Source organism: Neomonachus schauinslandi, chromosome 11, assembly GCF_002201575.2.
Source record: "Neomonachus schauinslandi chromosome 11, ASM220157v2, whole genome shotgun sequence".
NCBI classification, from domain to species: domain Eukaryota; kingdom Metazoa; phylum Chordata; class Mammalia; order Carnivora; family Phocidae; genus Neomonachus; species Neomonachus schauinslandi.
In genome coordinates, this window is record NC_058413.1 from 8,488,960 (window position 1) to 8,507,659 (window position 18,700).

Here is an 18,700-nt window from a genome sequence, read left to right on the forward strand (position 1 = left end):
TTATGTTCACAAAACAGGAAGGAAAGACAAATTCTCGTGCAAAACAGTATCAGCAACTTTCAGCCACAGCATCAAAATAGGAAGTTAGCCAGCAGACACTTTGCAGCCAAGCTAATCCTAAACAAAAAGTCTCTTCTGTACAAAGAAAAATGTTTTGCTTTTGTTAAAAAAAAGGCTGTAACTGGCAAATTTTTCCCTCAAATGCCTGCCCCAAAGTTCAGTGTTTAACTAACTTCCTATTCCAGATGCCTACTGCATTACTCAAATTGAATGCAAATGTTCATTACTGCAAAGGTGCTTCCAGTTCTTCAGGTTCCTCTCTTTCCCATCTTATTTTTACCTACTTTTCTTCCATGCTTTCTAAAGAAAATCAGCGTATTTTTCAGCCTCCACTCTTTTCAAAGGTTTCAAAAGTAGAAACCAAATTTGTTTGATTTTGTGCTCATGGAGGGAGCAGAGCCCCCTGATGATACTAAATTTACATCACTAACAGCAGTAATATGGTTAAAATAGAATTTCTGCCTCTTCCCCTGCTCTTATGATTGTAACATTAACCTCAAAATGACATCTCTAAAAGTATCTGCAAACACTAAAATACAACTAATATACTTTATCATAGGCAGTGTTTATGAGTATGGGCTTTGGAGTCCTACATCTGTACTTATTCACGCTGTGACCTTGAGCAAGTTATTGCACCATTTTAAACCTGTGTCAACTGGTAAATGAGCTAGTACCTTTCCTCCATAAAACTGGCTGTGTGTATTGAAACAATTCACATAAAGTACTGAACACAGTAAAAGCTCAATAAAAACGAGCCACATCCTACATGTATACCTCTGTTAATATCTTTATTTTACATTACAGGAAAACGCCATTAAAATTTATTCCCCTATTTGAAACACTTAGGGATTAGGCTGAAATTAAATTCTGCTTGATAAGAAAGAAGGAATCAATAAGAAAAGACTACAAAGGACCTACTCAGGAATACAACTTATTTAAAAAGAAATCGATTATTCTATTAATGTTGTCATTACAAATATATTTAATAGCTGTCAAAAAGTTTGCTTTGCTAACTTAAATAGCTGTCTACTTCAAAGTAGTACAATTTAATAAATATTACATAATTTTCTTTTGAAAAATTTAACTGCCCTTCCTTTATTCAGTGCAAATTAATGGCAGTTTTTTGTATATTCATCTCCCTGAAGACCAATAATAACTATTTCAGGATTGAAGAGGTCATTCTCAAATATAAAAATGTCCTATTTAATAATTGCTATATATTGCTTAGGTATATAAAAGTAAGGCTAATTCTCCAAGGCTAAATAAGTGGCTAAGAGTTATGGAAGCCAGAGACAGAGGAGTTAGTTGGGTTAATGCCAGTGATGGACTCAAGGTTCTTCTTGGTGGCAGCACTCTGAAAGCCCTGCATTGGGCCAGACTGGTCCCAGCAATTCTCCCCAAGGGGTTAATCCAGTTAAACAAGGACACCAACATCCTCTTTCCTTATTTTTATAAGGCATACTAGAAGCTACCATTCTTGGCTACTCTAGAATGCACCTAATCACTTGCCAAGGTGTTTCCTCAAACAACAGATTGATCTCTAGACCTGCCAATGAAGTAGAGCACCAACTGGGTTACTTTTCCATTACGTGTTTTTTTGCAGGAGAAAAATGCTAGTAGTAATAGAGGCTAGACTGGAACACCTTCAGGGATATGGCTTTTTTTTTTTTTTTTTTTTAAAGATATTTATTTATTTATTTGCGAGAGAGAGAATGAGAGACAGAGAGCACGAGAGGGAGGAGGGTCAGAGGGAGAAGCAGACTCCCCGCTGAGCAGGGAGCCCGATGCGGGACTCGATCCAGGGACTCCAGGATCATGACCTGAGCCGAAGGCAGTCGCTTAACCGACTGAGCCACCCAGGCGCCTGGGATATGGCTTTTTTAACTGCCTCTTTATAATACTCTTTTAACAATAACATTATCCTGAATCTGCACTGCTCTAAATAACTCTTTTTAAGCAAAAAGGAAAAAATGGCAAATCTATTTTCTTTTACAAACTTTCATACTCACTGTGACGCTGAAGCCTACTTAAACATTGGTTTTTAATTAGCAAAATCCTTATTTACCTCTATTCTATTTGAATGTATGTGTAATTTTTCCCAAGAGGAATGAAATAGTTTTTTAAGCTATAACAGTTATCTTGTCGACACTCCATACATTAGTTATGTTGTATTTGGCTTGCATTGTTACACTATTTAGGATATCGATTATTCCCCTTCTGTATGAAAAAAGTGGCTGAAAGTTCTAACCATGAAGAATTGTATTTTAAAAGATCTAAAATATTTACAAGAGAAAATGTAATGATTTGTTCTATCTACATTATGCTATTTTTACCAGTTTATCTTCCAGAGTAGATTACATGTAATACCTACTTGCCTAAATTATTAAATTGCTCATAAGGAAAAAAAACTCTCTAAAAAATCAATCTGGTTGGATTTCAGATGTCAAGTCACTTTATAGGTTTGAATTATTTTTCTAATATTCACAAAATATCTTTTAATGCAAACACTTAATTTCAAAGGTCATGATTTGACCCACAAGTTACCCAAATTCACCCAAGACACATTACAAAGGGGCTGGGGGACCTAATATTATCAGTCTGATTTAAAAGCAACAAATCATCTACCATGTTTCATAAGAAATATGCTACATTCACTTTATCCCATTATGTTTTTATTCTTATAAGGTCAAAGTCTTGGGGCCCCTGGGTGGCTCAGTCGTTAAGTGTCTGCCTTCGGCTCAGGTCATGATCCCAGGGTCCTGGGATCGAGCCCCGCATCGGGCTCCCCTGCTCAGCGGGAAGCCTGCTTCTCCCTCTCCAACTCCCCCTGCTTGTGTTCCTGCTCTCACTATCTCTCTGTCAAATAAATAAATAAAATCTTAAAAAAAAAAAAAAAAAAGGTCAAAGTCTTCCTACCAAACCAGCATCCAGACTTTGCATCTAGAGAATTCCAGCTGGGACAGTAATCTGTTTGCACAGGGCTTCTCAGACCTATCTAGTGAGTTTAATTACCTTTTTTTAAAATAAGGGTTTTCCATTGACCTATATTTTAGATTGAGTACACCAGACAAATGAAACTGTGCTTATTACTAGTGCGACTCGACAGAGCACATAGTGCTCTCTCTTACAGATTCTTGATAGTGCTACCCCCACAAACATATAGCTATCACACTCGATTCCCTTCTTCACTGGCTGGCAGATTAAACAAACAAACAACCCCACAAAGCCACAGCTTAATCTCTAGGAAAACAAGCCTTGCTTGCCAAAAAGTCAACTGACGTGTTCAGTGTTCCTAGGCATTTTGGAACCAGCCTCGCTCTTGGGACAAATCTCAGATAAATTCACACTAAAGTACTCTAGCTAAGTTAGTGTATTAGTAGTTCAGTGGAAGCACACTTTTATACTGTTTTTTCCAAATCTACTATCTCTCCAAACCAGTGACATAACTGCAAATCAGTAGGTTAAATGCATCCTGCACTGGGTTGTGTTATGAGCCACAATTCTGTCTGCTCTAAATTCTAATTTTTAAGAAATGCTCAAAACTGCACCTAAAGCTTATGTGCTGTTAAAGGGTTCACCTACCTAGTCTTACCCTATTTTATTAACCTTTACAGGAAATCCAAAGCAAACTACTAAATATGAAGGACTGGCTTGTAGTTTTTATTTCAAGGGGTTTGGGAGCAATAGAAAACTTGCGCCTCATATCCCCAGTTACAGCCTCTTTCTCAACATTTTTCTTTTATTAATGCACACAAAAAAATGACAGACTTGCCTTGTGAGGTCGAAAATAGAGATACAGGCTGAGAGGAAGAGGAAGAAACAAAGGAATCTGAAAGAAAATATACAGCATGAGAATTTGACAACCTCACACAGGAATTTTAACTTTAACTCTCCAACTCTCTTTTTTTTTTGGCCAAGCATCATAATTTCATTGGGTTTAAACAAGAGGGGAAAACTCAAATCTTTATTTCCATTTACTGTTTACACTCACCTGGCAGCAAAATCTTATTTTATTTTCAAGATGCATTTCTAAAAGTTAATCAATTCAATTTTTTTGGTCAAATATTCTCACCTTCAAAGAAAGAAAAGAGGAACCTCTAGCATTTTTAAACAAGTATAACCTCAAGAAAGAGGATACTCCCCTGCAATTCTTTGTGGGAAAGAAAAAAGAGGTACCTGAGTACTAACTGATACTTGCTTTTAACCATTATCAACTGCATTTTGAAGAGCTGGTCACTAATACAAGCATTTGAAGTTATAAACTTGGCAAATATGCAAAGCTGACCCTGAATACTTAAAAAAAAAAAAATCACAAATAATCCATTAGGAAAATAAGACTGCACGAGAAATCTTCCACCTTCTAAAATTATAGTCCTCTAAATTTGGCAACATTTATCAAAATTGTAAATGCATGTACTGTCCCCACCAATAATAGTTATTCTTTTAATTTGGCCAGTTATGCCTCGAGAAATTTAACCTACAATATTAGCACAGAGTACAAACCCGTGTACATGAGAATATTCATCAGAGCACTGGTTATAAATATTAGGAATACTCTAAGTGATCATCAACAGGAAACTAAATAGTTACATCCAAACAATGGAATACTTGCTGCTATGAAAAACAGTAAAGTACAGCTATGTATGTTGACACAGGTGATAAATTAAAAAAGCAAAGTGCAGAAGTATATACTTGTGCCCCCCTTTGTTGCTAGCAAAAGGGACTCTGAGGTCTGAAATGGGGGAGATTTGCTTTTCACCACCACCTTTGGCCCTTAAAAAAAAATACAAACAAACCAAGCATATAATTCACTAAAAATGGAAAAAATTAATAAAAATAGAATGTGAAAAGCAGCCCCCCCCGCCACAAAGTGCCCCTAAATATACTGGCCTTTACTCCTTTTTTCCTTGCAACTATAAAAATGTTTTCACAAATATTAGAAATATACTTAAAATAGGGAGATTGATTGCTTTAAAGGACTGGGCTATAGCTTGTATCGATAAATACAAATTTATTTAGTTAATAAATATGAAGCACATTAACAGCAACAGAATTTAGTAGACCACAGGCACAGTTCAGTAACTCAGGACCAAAATTTAAAAATTCACTACTTTTTAACTATCTTAAGATGAAGCATTACATTTACCACTACAAATGAAAAACTATTCTTTTTTGGTTGTTTTTGTTTTGTTTTTAGTAATCTCTACCCCCAACGTGGGGCTTGAACTCTCCACCCTGAGATCAAGAGTTGCACACTCCAACTGAGACAGCCAGGTGCCCCATCTCCTTTCCTTTTTTAAAGCAAGCATTTCTGCTTCTTTAATGTTTCCAGATGGGTTCATCCCTATATTTACCTTCAACATTAAATCTCTGCCAGATGATGAGTTTAAATCTGAATAAACCTGAAAAACCAAATGTTAGTAAGTTCAGCCGAACGCCAAAAAGGATCCTATGAACTTGACTATCCACCTCCATGTAACACCCCCTCGTAATGGAAAATTTCAACATACAAATTCTTATACACAGCATCTATTCTGATACAAAACACAGATAACAAGTAACACTTTCCAACAATATTGCATGAGAGCTTCTAACTCACAAAACCACACTGTATTCATATTCCATATTTATGCCACAGGAAACTAAACTCAAGAATGGTGATCTTAATTCTCAAATGCTATTAATTAAATCAAACATTATCATTAATAACAGTAATCATTAGCTAGGTCCAGGCACTGTATCAGCACTGGAATACAGAGATGACAGCTATGCCCACATAACTGAAGGAGAAATACAAGCCAGTAAAACTGCATGAGTTGTGGGAAGGCAGCAGAGGCAGGTGAGTAGGGTACACTGCAGAAGAGATGGTAAATTTAGTCTTTAAGGTCATCAAGTCACCACGGCAGGGGAAGCCATTCTGGAGAGAAGGAATAACTTGCCACATTCCAAATGACTTTAAATGTCATGTAATGAAATTTGGATTATATCCTATATGTGATGAGGAATCACACTGACAATATCACAGGTGTTTTAAAAAGAACTATGGCAGCAGGTAGAGCATAGACTTAACTGAAAAGCTACTGCATAATCTTGGCATCAGTTTATTTGGTTAGTAAACTTAGCAAAGGTCTATTAGAGACTGGTTAAGTAAGTTTCCATATATCCATACAATGGTATACTATTCATTAAAAATCGTGCTGTGGGTAAGAATTTATTGACACTAGAAGTTGTTGATAGGACACTGAATAAAAAAGAACAGTACAAAAAAACTTAAACATGACCCAATTTTGGTAAAAAATACAAATTCATGTAAGATGGAAAAGGGATAATGATATTTACTGAGTAGATTATGAAAATTAAAAAAATATTTTTTCTTCTCTGTGTTTTTGAAAATAATGAACTTGTATTCTTATTTCAAAAAAGCTTATTTTGTTACAAATGAAAGAATATATATGAAAATGTTAACTGGGTGGTTCTACTCGCTGATTTTTAATTTTCTTTGTATTTTTATTTTCCTAAATTTTGTTATTGACATACATTTTTCAAGAATTATAAATTCCTGGGATGCCTGGGTGGCTCAGTCAGTTAAGCATCTGCTTTTAGCTCGGGTCATGATTCCAGGGTTCTGGGATCAAGTCCCGCACTGGGCTCCTTGCTCAGCGGGGAACCTGCTTCTCCTTCTCTTGCTCCCCCTGCCTGTGCTTGATCTCTGTCAAATAAATAAATAAAATCTTAAAAAAAAATAGAATTATGAATTCCCAACACATACCTAATTCCCTACTTCTACAGGGAACAGGTTAGCAACCTTTGAAGAGAAAAAGGACACCTAAAATGGGATCTCTTACCAGGTCTTTCAATAAAACTTGAGCGAATAATCTTTTTAGTCTTTACACCACTAGATTTTCAATACTGGTAAGACCCTAATCTGCAACAAACTGTCAAAACTACCCCCCCACCCCCCGCCAAAAATCCTGCCTCTTTGAAAACAGGTCCTTCCATTTACTGAGTCCTGAATATTTGTGAGACACTGAGCTAAATATTTATATACATATTAAATGAAATCTTTACAAAACTCATTTAAGATTAAAAAAAAAACCCACAAAAACTTAAAGCTTTTATCAGTACTTGATTCTGCACTTTTCGGGGTGCCTGGGTGGCTCAGTCGTTAAGTGTCTGCCTTCGGCTCAGGTCATGATCCCAGAGTCCTGGGATCGAGCCCCGCATCCAGCTCCCTGCTCCACAGGGAGCCTGCTTCTCCCTCTCCCACTTCCCCTGCTTGTGTTCCCTCTCTTGCTGTGTCTCCGTCAAATAAATACATAAAATCTTTAAAAAACAAAAAACTGCACTTTTCTTTAAAGTCTGTGCCTTTCTTTATCATTCTACCAGTAAGATAAGATCTTGTCGCCTTACCTCTTCACCCTTCTCTCCAGCAGCATATTGAGTGGGTGAGAAGTGGAAAAACAGGAGGAAAAAGACCAAATGGCCCACTACTGAAGGTTTTCAAATTTGTGTCAAGCCTGTGCTAGATATTGTTGGGGGTAGAGAGGAGAGGAAGAGAGGTGCGTTGGATTGGACATGAGACTCAAGTTTTGATTGAGATGGGGGGAAAATAAACCAAATAAATCTGTTTGAATTTTCTAACCCCCAGTGAAAATACTGTTCCAATGAACTGTTCATTTTAGTGATAACTGTCCCTCAACACCAGCAGAATAAAAACTATATACATATATATTTTAAGATTTTATTTATTTGGGGCGCCTGGGTGGCTCATGTGTTGAGCGTCTGCCTTCCCCTCGGGTTGTGGTCTCGGGGTCCTGGGATCGAGCCCCACGTCGGGCTCCCTGCTCCGCAGGAGGCCTGCTTCTCCCTCTCCTACTCCCCCTGCTTGTGCTCCTTCTCTCGCTGTGTCTGTCAAATAAATAAATAAAATCTTAAAAAAAAAAAGATTTTATTTATTTGACAGAGAGAGGGGGAACACAAGCAGGGGGAGTGGGAGAGGGAGAAGCAGGCTCCCAGCTGAGCAAGGAGCCTGATGCAGGGGGGTGGGGGGTGTTGATCCCAGGACCCTGGGATCATGACCTGAGCCAAAGGTAGACGCTTAACAACTGAGCCACCCAGGCACCCCCACAAACTCTATTTTTAGAAAAGCAGCAAAGTTACTTTTAGGAACAACTTTGTACAATGAATGACTTCTATATTTAACCTCAAAATGTCTGCCTTTTTGATAGTTTCTATAGATTATTAAAGCATCTTCCAATACATAAAGAAAAGTAGTGTTTGAAATTTTATCTAAAATTAATATAATGAAAATTAGAAATTCTTTAGCTCTTTCAAACACCTTTTCTTTCTACTATTAAAAGATTTTTGTCATGGGGCGGCTGGGTGGCTTAGTCAGTTAAGCAACTGCCTTCGACTCGGGTCATGGTCCTGGGATGGAGCCCCATGTAACTCCCTGCTCAGCAGGCATCCTGCTTCTTCCTCTCCCTCTATCCCTCCCAGCCGCTTGTGCTCTCACTTGCTCGCTCTCAAAAAAAAAAAAAAAAAAACCAAAACCAAAAAACTAAAGATTCTTGTCACCTACAGTTTTCCTTTTTGCCTATAAAGCTAGGCTCTCTGAAAAGAGTTTTTCCACTCTTTCCCATGACCACAATTCCTGATGGCAACTCATATCATTTCCGTAGAAGCTGCTAAACTGAGCCTATTAATACCCACTGTCCTATTAGAATTCCAGGGATAGGCAGACCAATGTCCCCCCCGCAAACTTTATGCCATTTTTTCCCCTTATATTTTTGTTAGGACCTCCACTGTATCACTGAATATTATTAGTGGTGAAAGAGGACCTCCTTACCTTGTCCAAAGCAGTTCTGATTTCATGATTAAGGCTTTTTTTAAAAAACAAAGAAACTTTTTATTTTAGAATAATTTTAGATTTACAGAAAAGGCCCAAAGGTAGTAGAGTTTTGCTTTATATCCAGCACTCAGTTTCTCCCATTGTTAACAAGTTACATTAATATGGTAGTACATTTGTCACATTTAAAGAACTAACACTGACACATTACTAATAAGTAAACTCCATACTTCACTCGGATTTCATTAATTTTTTCCTAATGCCTTTTTTTGTCCCAAAATCCCATTCAGGATACCGTATCACATTTTGTCATCATGTCTCCTTAGCCTCTTTTGGACTATGACAATTTCTCAGACTTTCCTCCTTGCTTTTAATGATCTTGATAGTTTTGAGGAGTACTGGTCAGATAGATATATGAGGAATATTGGTCAAAATGTCCCTCAATTTGAGTTTGTCTTATGGTTAGAATGGAGTTTTGGGGAAGATTACCACTTAGGTAAAGGGCCATCCTTGTCATAACATATCAAGGGTACATGGTATCAATATGACTTATCACTGAAGAGGTTAACCTCGATCCCCTGGCTGAGATGGTTTTCCTGGTTTCTCCAGGTAGTATTTTTCTCCCATCCTTCCACACTGTACTCTCTGGAAACAAGTCACTAAGCACTTCCCACTGTAACTCTTCTGAACCCTAAAAGAGTTGGAAGGCTTTCTTTGTACATTTATGGAGTAAATGTATATGCAGTCCAAGAGGAAGAACAAGCAGAATTCTTGTTGCAAAAGAAACACAATTAGAAAGTCTAACAGAAAGAAATAAAATGGACTGTGTAAATAGGAAATTGGTTACAAATATTTTAATGACTCAACTTTTTTTTTAAGATTTTATTTATTTATTTGAGAGAGACAGAGACAGAGATAGCCAACAGAGAGCACAAGTGGGGTGGAGAAGGAGAAGCAGGCTCCCCGCTGAGCAGGGAGTGCTACACGGGGCTTGATCCTAGGCCCCTGGCATCATGGGCATCATGACCTGAGCTGAAGGCAGACTGCTTAACTGAATGAGCCATCCAGGCTCCCCTTAATGACCCAACTTCTAAAATAATGCATATACTTTTAGAAATGTCTTACCCTTTTCCAAATAATGTTCAAGATCAATGTATTGAATCAAAACCTCAGATTTTGTTAGGAATAAGATGGAAATTAAACTTATTTTAACATATTTAAAAATCCTGACACATCAGACTAGCCTACCACTGAGTCCTTATTAGAAATGGAGTCTCGGGCGCCTGGGTGGCTCAGTTGGTTAAGCGACTGCCTTCAGCTCAGGTCATGATCCCAGGGTCCTGGGATCGAGTCCCGCATCGGGCTCCCTGCTCTGCGGGGAGCCTGCTTCTCCCTCTCCCACTCCCCCTGCTTGTGTTCCCTCTCTCGTTGTGTCTCTCTCTGTCAAATAAATAAATAAAATCTTAAAAAAAAAAAAAATAATAAAAAAAAAAAAAAAAAAAAAAGAAATGGAGTCTCTTTGGGGCGCCTGGGTGGCTCAGTTGGTTAGGCGACTGCCTTCGGCTCAGGTCATGATCCTGGAGTCCTGGGATCGAGTCCCGCATCGGGCTCCCTGCTCGGCGGGGAGTCTGCTTCTCCCTCTGACCCTCTCCCCTCTCCTGCTCTCTATCTCTCATTCTCTCTCTCTCAAATAAATAAATTAAAAAAATCTTTAAAAAAAAAAAAAGAAAAGAAAAGAAATGGAGTCTCTTTGTAACATACCAAAATGTGGCATTCAAGTGATTATAAAAAGAAACTTTTCTGGATTAAAGCCATTAGTGGAAAATACCATGAGTCCAGAAGTAAACAGAATAGTAAAAGAAACCAATCTTAAACATAAGATATATATATCACAGATACAGTTTTATGGGCTTACATAAAAACTCTTGTGGATATGTCAATTTCCATAGGGGTTAAGTTTTTGCAAAACTCATAATTCAATTTTCAAAAACCAAACATTCTTAATCTGCAGTCTATGAACAATTTTGTAGTTCACACACTATGGACCTTGTGAAAGCGTATGCAATACTTTGTTTATATGCATGTTCTTCTGGGAATAGAATTTCTCCATTCGGGCGCCTGGGTGGCTCAGTTGGTTAAGCGACTGCCTTCGGCTCAGGTCATGATCCTGGAGTCCCGGGATCGAGTCCCGCATCGGGCTCCCTGCTCGGCGGGGAGTCTGCTTCTCCCTCTGACCCTCCTCCCTCTCATGCTCTCTGTCTCTCATTCTCTCTGTCTCAAATAAATAAAATCTTTAAAAAAAAAAAAAAGAATTTCTCCATTCATTCCATAAATATTTATTGAACACCTATTATGAACCAAGGACTAGTTTTAGTTGCTGAATAAAAATGATTGGTTGCTCATTCAAAAATATCTGAGAGCCTGCTTTGCACCTGGTCCTGCTCAGACATTAGAAATAGAGCAGTGAATAAAACAGCAAAAACCCCTACTCTGGTGGAACTAATATCTAGTGTGGAAGACAGACAATAAACAAAGTAAGTCAGATTACATACCTTATACATGTAAAGACAGGAAGATTATGACAGATGGTAAGAAAAATAAAGCAGGGGAGGCCTATAAGTTATTTTTTCTTGTGCAATTTAGATAAGGTAAGTCAAAGACCTAACAAAGGTGAGGGAGAGAAAAGCTGCAAAGATAAATGGGGAAGAGCATTCTAAGCAGAGAGAACAGCAAATAAGACTCTGAGGTGTGAAGAACAACAAGGGAGCCAGTGTGGCTAAAGCTGGGTGAGTAAGAGGGAGGTTGAAGCCAGATATCATAAGGCTTCAAAAGCCCTCTAAGGACTTTGGCGTGGACTCTGATGAGTGTGATCAGAAGCTACTGGAACATTTGCCCATGAATGACATGATCTGACTTATTTTTTCACAGGCTTACACCAACTGTTGTACGGAAAACAGACTGAAAAGAGACAAGGGATAAAGTTTGAAGACCAGTTAGCAGGTAAGTGCAATAATCCAGGAAAGCTACGATAGCAGCCTGGGCTAGGGTGATAACAATGGAGGTGGAGAAAAATGGTTAGACACTGGATAGATTCTGAAGGTAGAATCAATAGGATTTGCTGATAGCTGTATGAAGGAAAGAGAAGAGTCAAGGGTACTCCAAGATTTTTGATTTGGGCAAGAGATGGATGACGAATGACCATTTATTGAGATGCACAAGAGTGTGAGAAGAATACATTTAAAGGAAAGATCAGGAGTTCAGGTTTAGACACAGTAAGTTTGAGATGCCCATTAGACATGAAGACCAAAGATAAAGATTTGGAAGTCACCAATTTATAGATGGTATTTCAAACCACAAGATGGATATCATAAATGAGACCAATGCAAGGAGAAAAGTTCTGAGAAGTGAGTCCTGGAGTACTCTACATGTTAGAAGTTGGGGAGACAAAAAGAATTAGCAATATGAAATACCAATATTAAGGAAATCCACAGAGTCAGAAAGATTAGTGGTTGCCAAGGAATGGAGGGAGGGAGGAATGGAGAGTGACTGCCACAGGTACAGAGTGTCTTTTGGGGGGGATGAAGATGTTCTGGAACTAGACAGACTTTAAAATGGTGCTTTTTATGTTATGTGAACTGTATCTTAAATTAAAAGAAAAGAAGAAGAACTAGCAAAGGACACAGGAGGAGCAGCCAGTGAGAGTATGTGGTGGTATGGAAGACAAATGAGAAAGGTATTTCAATGAGGAAGCAAGTGATCAATTTTACCAGAAGCTGCTGACAGGGCATTTCAGATGAGGTCTGAGACGTAGCCACCAGACTTAACAATGTGGAAAATAGCTAGTGAATGTGACAAGAAAGTTTTTGTAGAAAAGTGGAGCAAAAAGGCACCTGGCTGAGGAAGCATGGGACCAGAAATTAAAATTTTTAACTTCAACCAGTAACTGAAGTGAAGAAGGTGACCGAATGATTTTTATCACCTGTTGTTCAAATTTTAAAGACAGGCAGTATGTATATTTGGAAGAGAACTGAATTGGGCCCTCAATCCCTTAGTTTTATCCTACCCTCAATGTTACAGCAACAAACCTTTAGGCATGTCACTTAATCTCTCTGAGCCTGATTTCTCATCTGTAAAATGAGGCTTATATCACTACCTACATCACAGATAAACATAACATAAGGCTTTCTCCTATTAAATATAGCCTCCAGAGATCTAGATGATCTGTTTTGTTTGCCTATCTTCCAAAGAGCTTTACTGTATGCTCAAACATTTGTTAAATTAAGTTAATGGATAGGCAAAACTTAAACCATAAAGCAATACACAAATATAAGACATAAAAATCAAATATTTCTACCTCCTAATTAAAATGAAGACACTTCTTTCTCACTGTTGAAATGCTTTCAGGTAATAGGACAAAAGGGCCTCTGTATCAGTTTTGCTTAAAAAATTTTCCCCAAATACCCTTCAATATATCCTAAGGGCGAGCGGCCAATGAGGAACATGTCAGAAAGCTCGCACCTCTCCTGGTTAGGTTATGACGATGTGCTTACAGGGAGAAATAAAACAGTTGATTGGAGAAAACAGAGAAGTACGTTTCTCTGAAATTAAAAAAAAAATCATGAGAGTGGGCTACCTACTGACAATTACACCCTTTCCTAACAAAATAAAAACACAAATCCTATACAGTATTTAAAGGGATTCTGAGAAATTGCAGTTTCACAGAGTAACATGTCTTACATACATCACGGAAATGTAGCCAAAGACTTCAAGAATGCAATCACAAGCAATACTGATTATAGCTAAAATTACTTGGCATACACAATTTTTCAAAACATCTTTAGCATACCCAATGACCAAAAATAATTCTAGAATTAACAGCTGTTATAAATGAACTGAATAAAAGGTAAGTCAGTTTCCTGGGCAACTTCTGAATGAGATAATTATATGAACATAATGCCAACTTGATAATTTTTACCTAAAAAGTTTTATTATGAAATTTATATTTTTCACAAGTTTATATAGTTTAGGAGGCAGTTATAAATTCACCATTAACAATAAAGTCAAGCACAAACTATAAGCTAAGTACATACAATAAATATGCATAGTTATTCATTTATTTGGAGCCTTTATAATTCCACTTGGAATTACAAAAATGGTAAGTTCCAGGATTACTACTAAAGAGAAGTACTTTTCTATACAACAAACAACCTCAAACAAAACTGGAAAATTTAACTTTCCCTAAACTTCAATGACATGTCACCAATTCCTTTACTACCAAACTTCATTTACAAGTGCTTGAAACATGAACAGGATTAAACAGGTGAGTCGTTTCCCACCCCCCCCAAAAACAAAAACAGTGAGTCCTGTATCTGGCCAAATATATAATTTCCTTACCAGAGAATACAGTAAAAGCAGTGAGTCCTATATCAAGACAAATATATAATTTCCTTACCACAGAATACAATAAAAGCAATGATATTCATTTTGTTTTGTTTTCAGACCATCTCTAAAATCATAAAAATTAAAAATGATGCACTTACCAGCAATTTAATAAACAATCCTCTAGAGATTTCAATTTAAGATTAAGGTATACCTGTCAAATGTATGAGACTGGTTTGTTTGATCAGAATGGTTAAATTATTTGTGAATGTGACTCTAAGAGGAAAAAAGCATTAAAAGAACCCTTTTATTCCGGGGAAACAAAAAAACCATCCAACTCAACAGGCAAATGTAAACTATATTGACACGACCATTCTTGCTGTCTCCTGTACTCTTGCTTCCAGTGACAGCAGGTTCATAGTGCATCAGAACTACACTTATGGTTAGAATGCTGCAGACAATACTTAGGCATATCTTTTTTAAACATTTATTTACTTAAGTAATCTCTACACCCCACATAGTGCTTGAATTCACCACCCCAAGATCAAGAGTCGCATGCTTTTTCCACTGAGCCAGCCAGGCACCCCAATACTTTAGCATATTGGTGTCATGTCAAGCTATCTACAAAACACTTTGGCTACCCCCCACCTCCCTTCTAACACACTAGCTGAATGAAAGGGCTGGTAGCTTTAAGACATTAATGTGAAAGGTCAAAAGCTGAAATAGATTCACTTTTAAAAAGAAAAAGTCCTATCAGATCTTACTTCATCTTGAGGAAGATTATGATTTCTCACTTGTAATTCAATTGCTATTTTGTATGTATGTGCAAATAGTTTGTAACCTGCAAACAGATATATCAAATATTAGGTATTTTTACTCAATAAGAGTTCAGATTTTAGGGCACAAAGCAAATTTGCCTAGGTCATATTGCTGAGGCTCATGATATGCACAAGGTCATACAATTAAGAGACAGCATTAGGCTTGAAATCTTCGTGCCTCTGGAGCTCAAATCTGTGTGTTTATCACCATGTTATACTGCCACTGACAATCTGACACGAATATAATAATGTCAGTGCTGAACAAGTAGATTTCTAAGGGTTAAGACAAAAAATGCAAATTACATACTCACATTTGATTGACATGATAGGACAAAGTGTGAAATGGTGCCATAAAAACTACACAGGACAACTAGGTTTCATGAGTAAGGAAAGTAAGTATAAAGCAAAAACTTTTTTTTTTTAATTGTGCAAGCTGTTTTTGCTTTGACTTAATTTCCATGAACAGATAAAAGAAATGCAGCTTTATTCTGGCATCATGATTTTCATAGCAATAATAAAGAACAGTCGCTGGCAAGTTACAGAATTTCAAATGCTATAAAAACAGTAAACTTTTAGAGTTCAGACAACAGACATGTACCTATACTTGATGCCTAATAAAGGCAATTCTCCTCCTGAAAAGAACACCAAATATTTAAGTTTCTTTTACCTTAATCTCAATTTTCTGCCTTTGAGATCTTTGATTTTCTTCAAAGGCAGAAATCTGGAAAGCCAATTCTGGCACTTGACCTCCTTCTCCAAGCATATTACAATGCTGGCTGCACCAGTCCCCGAGGCACTAGACCAGGGAGTGCGATCACTCATTCTCTACCTTTAGTAGGAACTAATATTTCTGAAAGCTGTTACTGGATAGGTCAATCGAGACAAAACTTTTTCCTGCAGGACATCAATCGACCACTTCTTTTACTTTTTGAAAGTCTCTAAAACCAAGCGGAGCTTGGTGAAAGAATGTGAAGCTGAAGGTTGACATCAACACTTGTAGATTTTAAGCAATCAAGATAGATTTTTAAATATCCATTTTAAATAGGTTAAATTGTGGAGTAACAAGCTTCATCTTATTTTCATAGTGCAGAAGCCTACGACATTTACTATGAGGTATGGAGAAAATATTCTGCAAGGGGAAGAGCTTCTCCAATGGAATGATAACTACACATTGCAGTATCTTAAGCTAAACTTTTCAAGTAGTGACCTGACAAATGAGGCCCACCAAAACTGTATTAATGCTTTTTTAGATAATATTAATACACATCTACAATAGATAAGAATTTAAAACAAAGTATCTATTTTTCAGGTGAATCAAAAATTTAAAATCAAGAAGTATCAAAAGCTATGTACAAAAGGGCCAACAACCAAACGGTAAGCAATGACAAGTGATTAAATCCAAAACACCAAGTTGCTAAGTTATAGGGAAACTGCTGTTCATCTGGACCTTTGCCCAGAACACAAAAATTTGGAGGAGAAACGCTGGTGGTTTAAAGGGAAAAAGAGTTCTAAATTTGCAGCCTCATTCCTTTATCTGGACAGCTAATCTTGACCTTGCAGAAGCTTCCTTTGATACTGTTTCTACTGAAATGGCCAAAACCACAGTGGAAAATCCAAAAAGGTACCAAAGCTCTTATGTGGAAATCCACTGTTAAAAAACACTTACAGAAAAAGGGGCACCTGGCTGGCTCAGTTGGTGGAGCATCCAACTCTTGATCTCGGGGTTTTGAGTTTGAGCCCCACCTTGGGTGTAGACATTAATTAAAACAAAACAAAAACCCAACACCTAGAGAATATATTTAAAGTGAAGATCAGAAATTCTACATTCCTTACATCAACCTGAGATTCTGGCAAAGGAGACAGTGAAGTATTTTAAAACCCCTCAAAATCCTTTAAGGTAACTAAATACAGGGCAAAATTATCTGCACTCTCCCGGGCTTATGGCCCACTTCTTTTGACAAAAAGGTTTTTTTCTTTTCTTCAAAGACTGAGTTCCTTTAAGAACCACCACCTGCTCAGGGTGCATTTTTTTTTTCCCCCTCAAGAAGGCATCTGCACTGCAGATCTCTGCATGAGGGGAGCTTGAGCTTGCCAGCCAGCTCCCACCAGCAGGCAAACGCGTATACAATGGAAACTAAAAGCGGCCTGCAGCATCCCCCCTAGTCTTTCACAGAGATAGGAGAATGGGGTTCAACCAGCTCCTGCTTTGTCTAATTTTTCTCCCCCTCCCCCTTTCTGCGCTAAACACCCCCTTCTGTTACACTGGGATCGATAATAGCCCATAGAGAGCATGAAATCAAAATGTGTTTGTTAATGGCTTGGCGTGACTCTTATTATCTTCTAGAATATAAGCAACTGATTGCTTGTCCCCACCCCCACGGCGCGCCAGTGAAGAGCAGGCGGTGTTGCAGATGCAGCCACGGATCCATCTTGGACCATCAGCTGCTCCCTCCCAAATCTTCCTGAGCTATTCTCATCACGCCTCCCCTTACCTCAGAGCCTCAGAAAAGCGGGCATTTAGAGAGTCTAGCCACACACACACACAAAAGCAAGCAGATAAAAAGAGTATAGAAAACGGCTACCATGTTTCCATGAAACTTCCTGATCCTCCCCACGGGAAACCAAAAAAAATTTTTTTTGCAAGACTACCATGAATTTCTGATTATGTCAACATCTGTCCGCAAACCTGCAATGCAACCCTTTCACCATCATCCCCTCAAAATCGTAACTAGTTCTTTCTCCTACAACCAATCTGCCCCAATCCTCTCAATCTCTCTAATCCTCCACTAAACCCCGGTTCAGCGGACGGCTCCCCCAAACTGCTGTTTTTCCCCACCTACCCTGCCTCGGCGTTAACGCCCACTCCCTAGAATATCTCCCCGCCTCCAACCCCGTTATTTCCTCGCCGTCTGCACCACCTTACGCTCCCCTCCCCCTTAGCCCATTTTCCAGACGCTCGTTCCCGGGGGCTGAAGCCTCCAGTAGGCGAGGGTGATCTGCCTTCCCCGACCCCCAAAACAAGCCCCTCGAAGGCGGGGTTCCCCCGCGCGCCTCACCCGCACAGGAGGAGCCGCAGCTCTTCGCCCCCAGGGCGGGGCAGGATCCAGGGCTCCCGCCGCCGGGCGCCGAGGGTTCGGCCCCGGAGGACGACGAGGAAACGGACGGGGACTGAGTGGCCGCCGACGGCTCCGCCATGGCTGCGCGAGCAAGGGCAGGAAAGGGGTGAAGAGAGATGCGGGGCGGGAGAGAGGGAGGGGAAAGAAAATAATCGAGCAGCAAGCTCTCAGAAGTCTCTCCGCTCCTCCTGCTCCGAGGACAGACTCCGACAGACTGACTGACTCAGCCGAGCGCAGCTAGAGGGCGGGAGCGCGAGCGCGCAGGCGCACAAAAGGCTCTCGGGCGGGCGGCGGTCGCGCCTAGGCGCCCAGCGACGCAAGGCGCAAGCGCAAGAACTGTCCCTCCGCGCTCCTGCGGGGAAGGAGGGGCAAAACTGGCTTCACGCTGCGTCCGCGCGGGAGGCCGGGGTGGGCCGTGCCCCTCCGGGAACCGGACGCAAGGGGCGTGGCCAAGTATCAAGCTCCGCCCACCACTGCGG

The 18,700-nt window shown here is 39.1% G+C and overlaps 1 protein-coding gene across 2 annotated transcripts in view; it reads right to left on the bottom strand.

Moving 5' to 3' along the window:
- RTN3 (reticulon 3) overlaps positions 1-18,479 on the bottom strand; it is a 62,933-nt gene extending 44,454 nt beyond the window's left edge. The window contains exons 1-2 of one of the 2 annotated variants that reach the window (XM_044919616.1): positions 18,162-18,479; positions 3,833-3,889 (exon numbers count right to left, since the gene is read on the bottom strand). In XM_044919616.1, the coding sequence (XP_044775551.1) occupies positions 3,833-3,889; positions 18,162-18,300 (196 nt within the window). In that variant the 5' untranslated portion in view covers positions 18,301-18,479. The remainder of the gene's footprint in view (positions 1-3,832; positions 3,890-18,161) is intronic. The other variant, XM_021685497.2, reaches the window with a different exon arrangement.
- Positions 18,480-18,700: the final 221 nt, after the last annotated feature.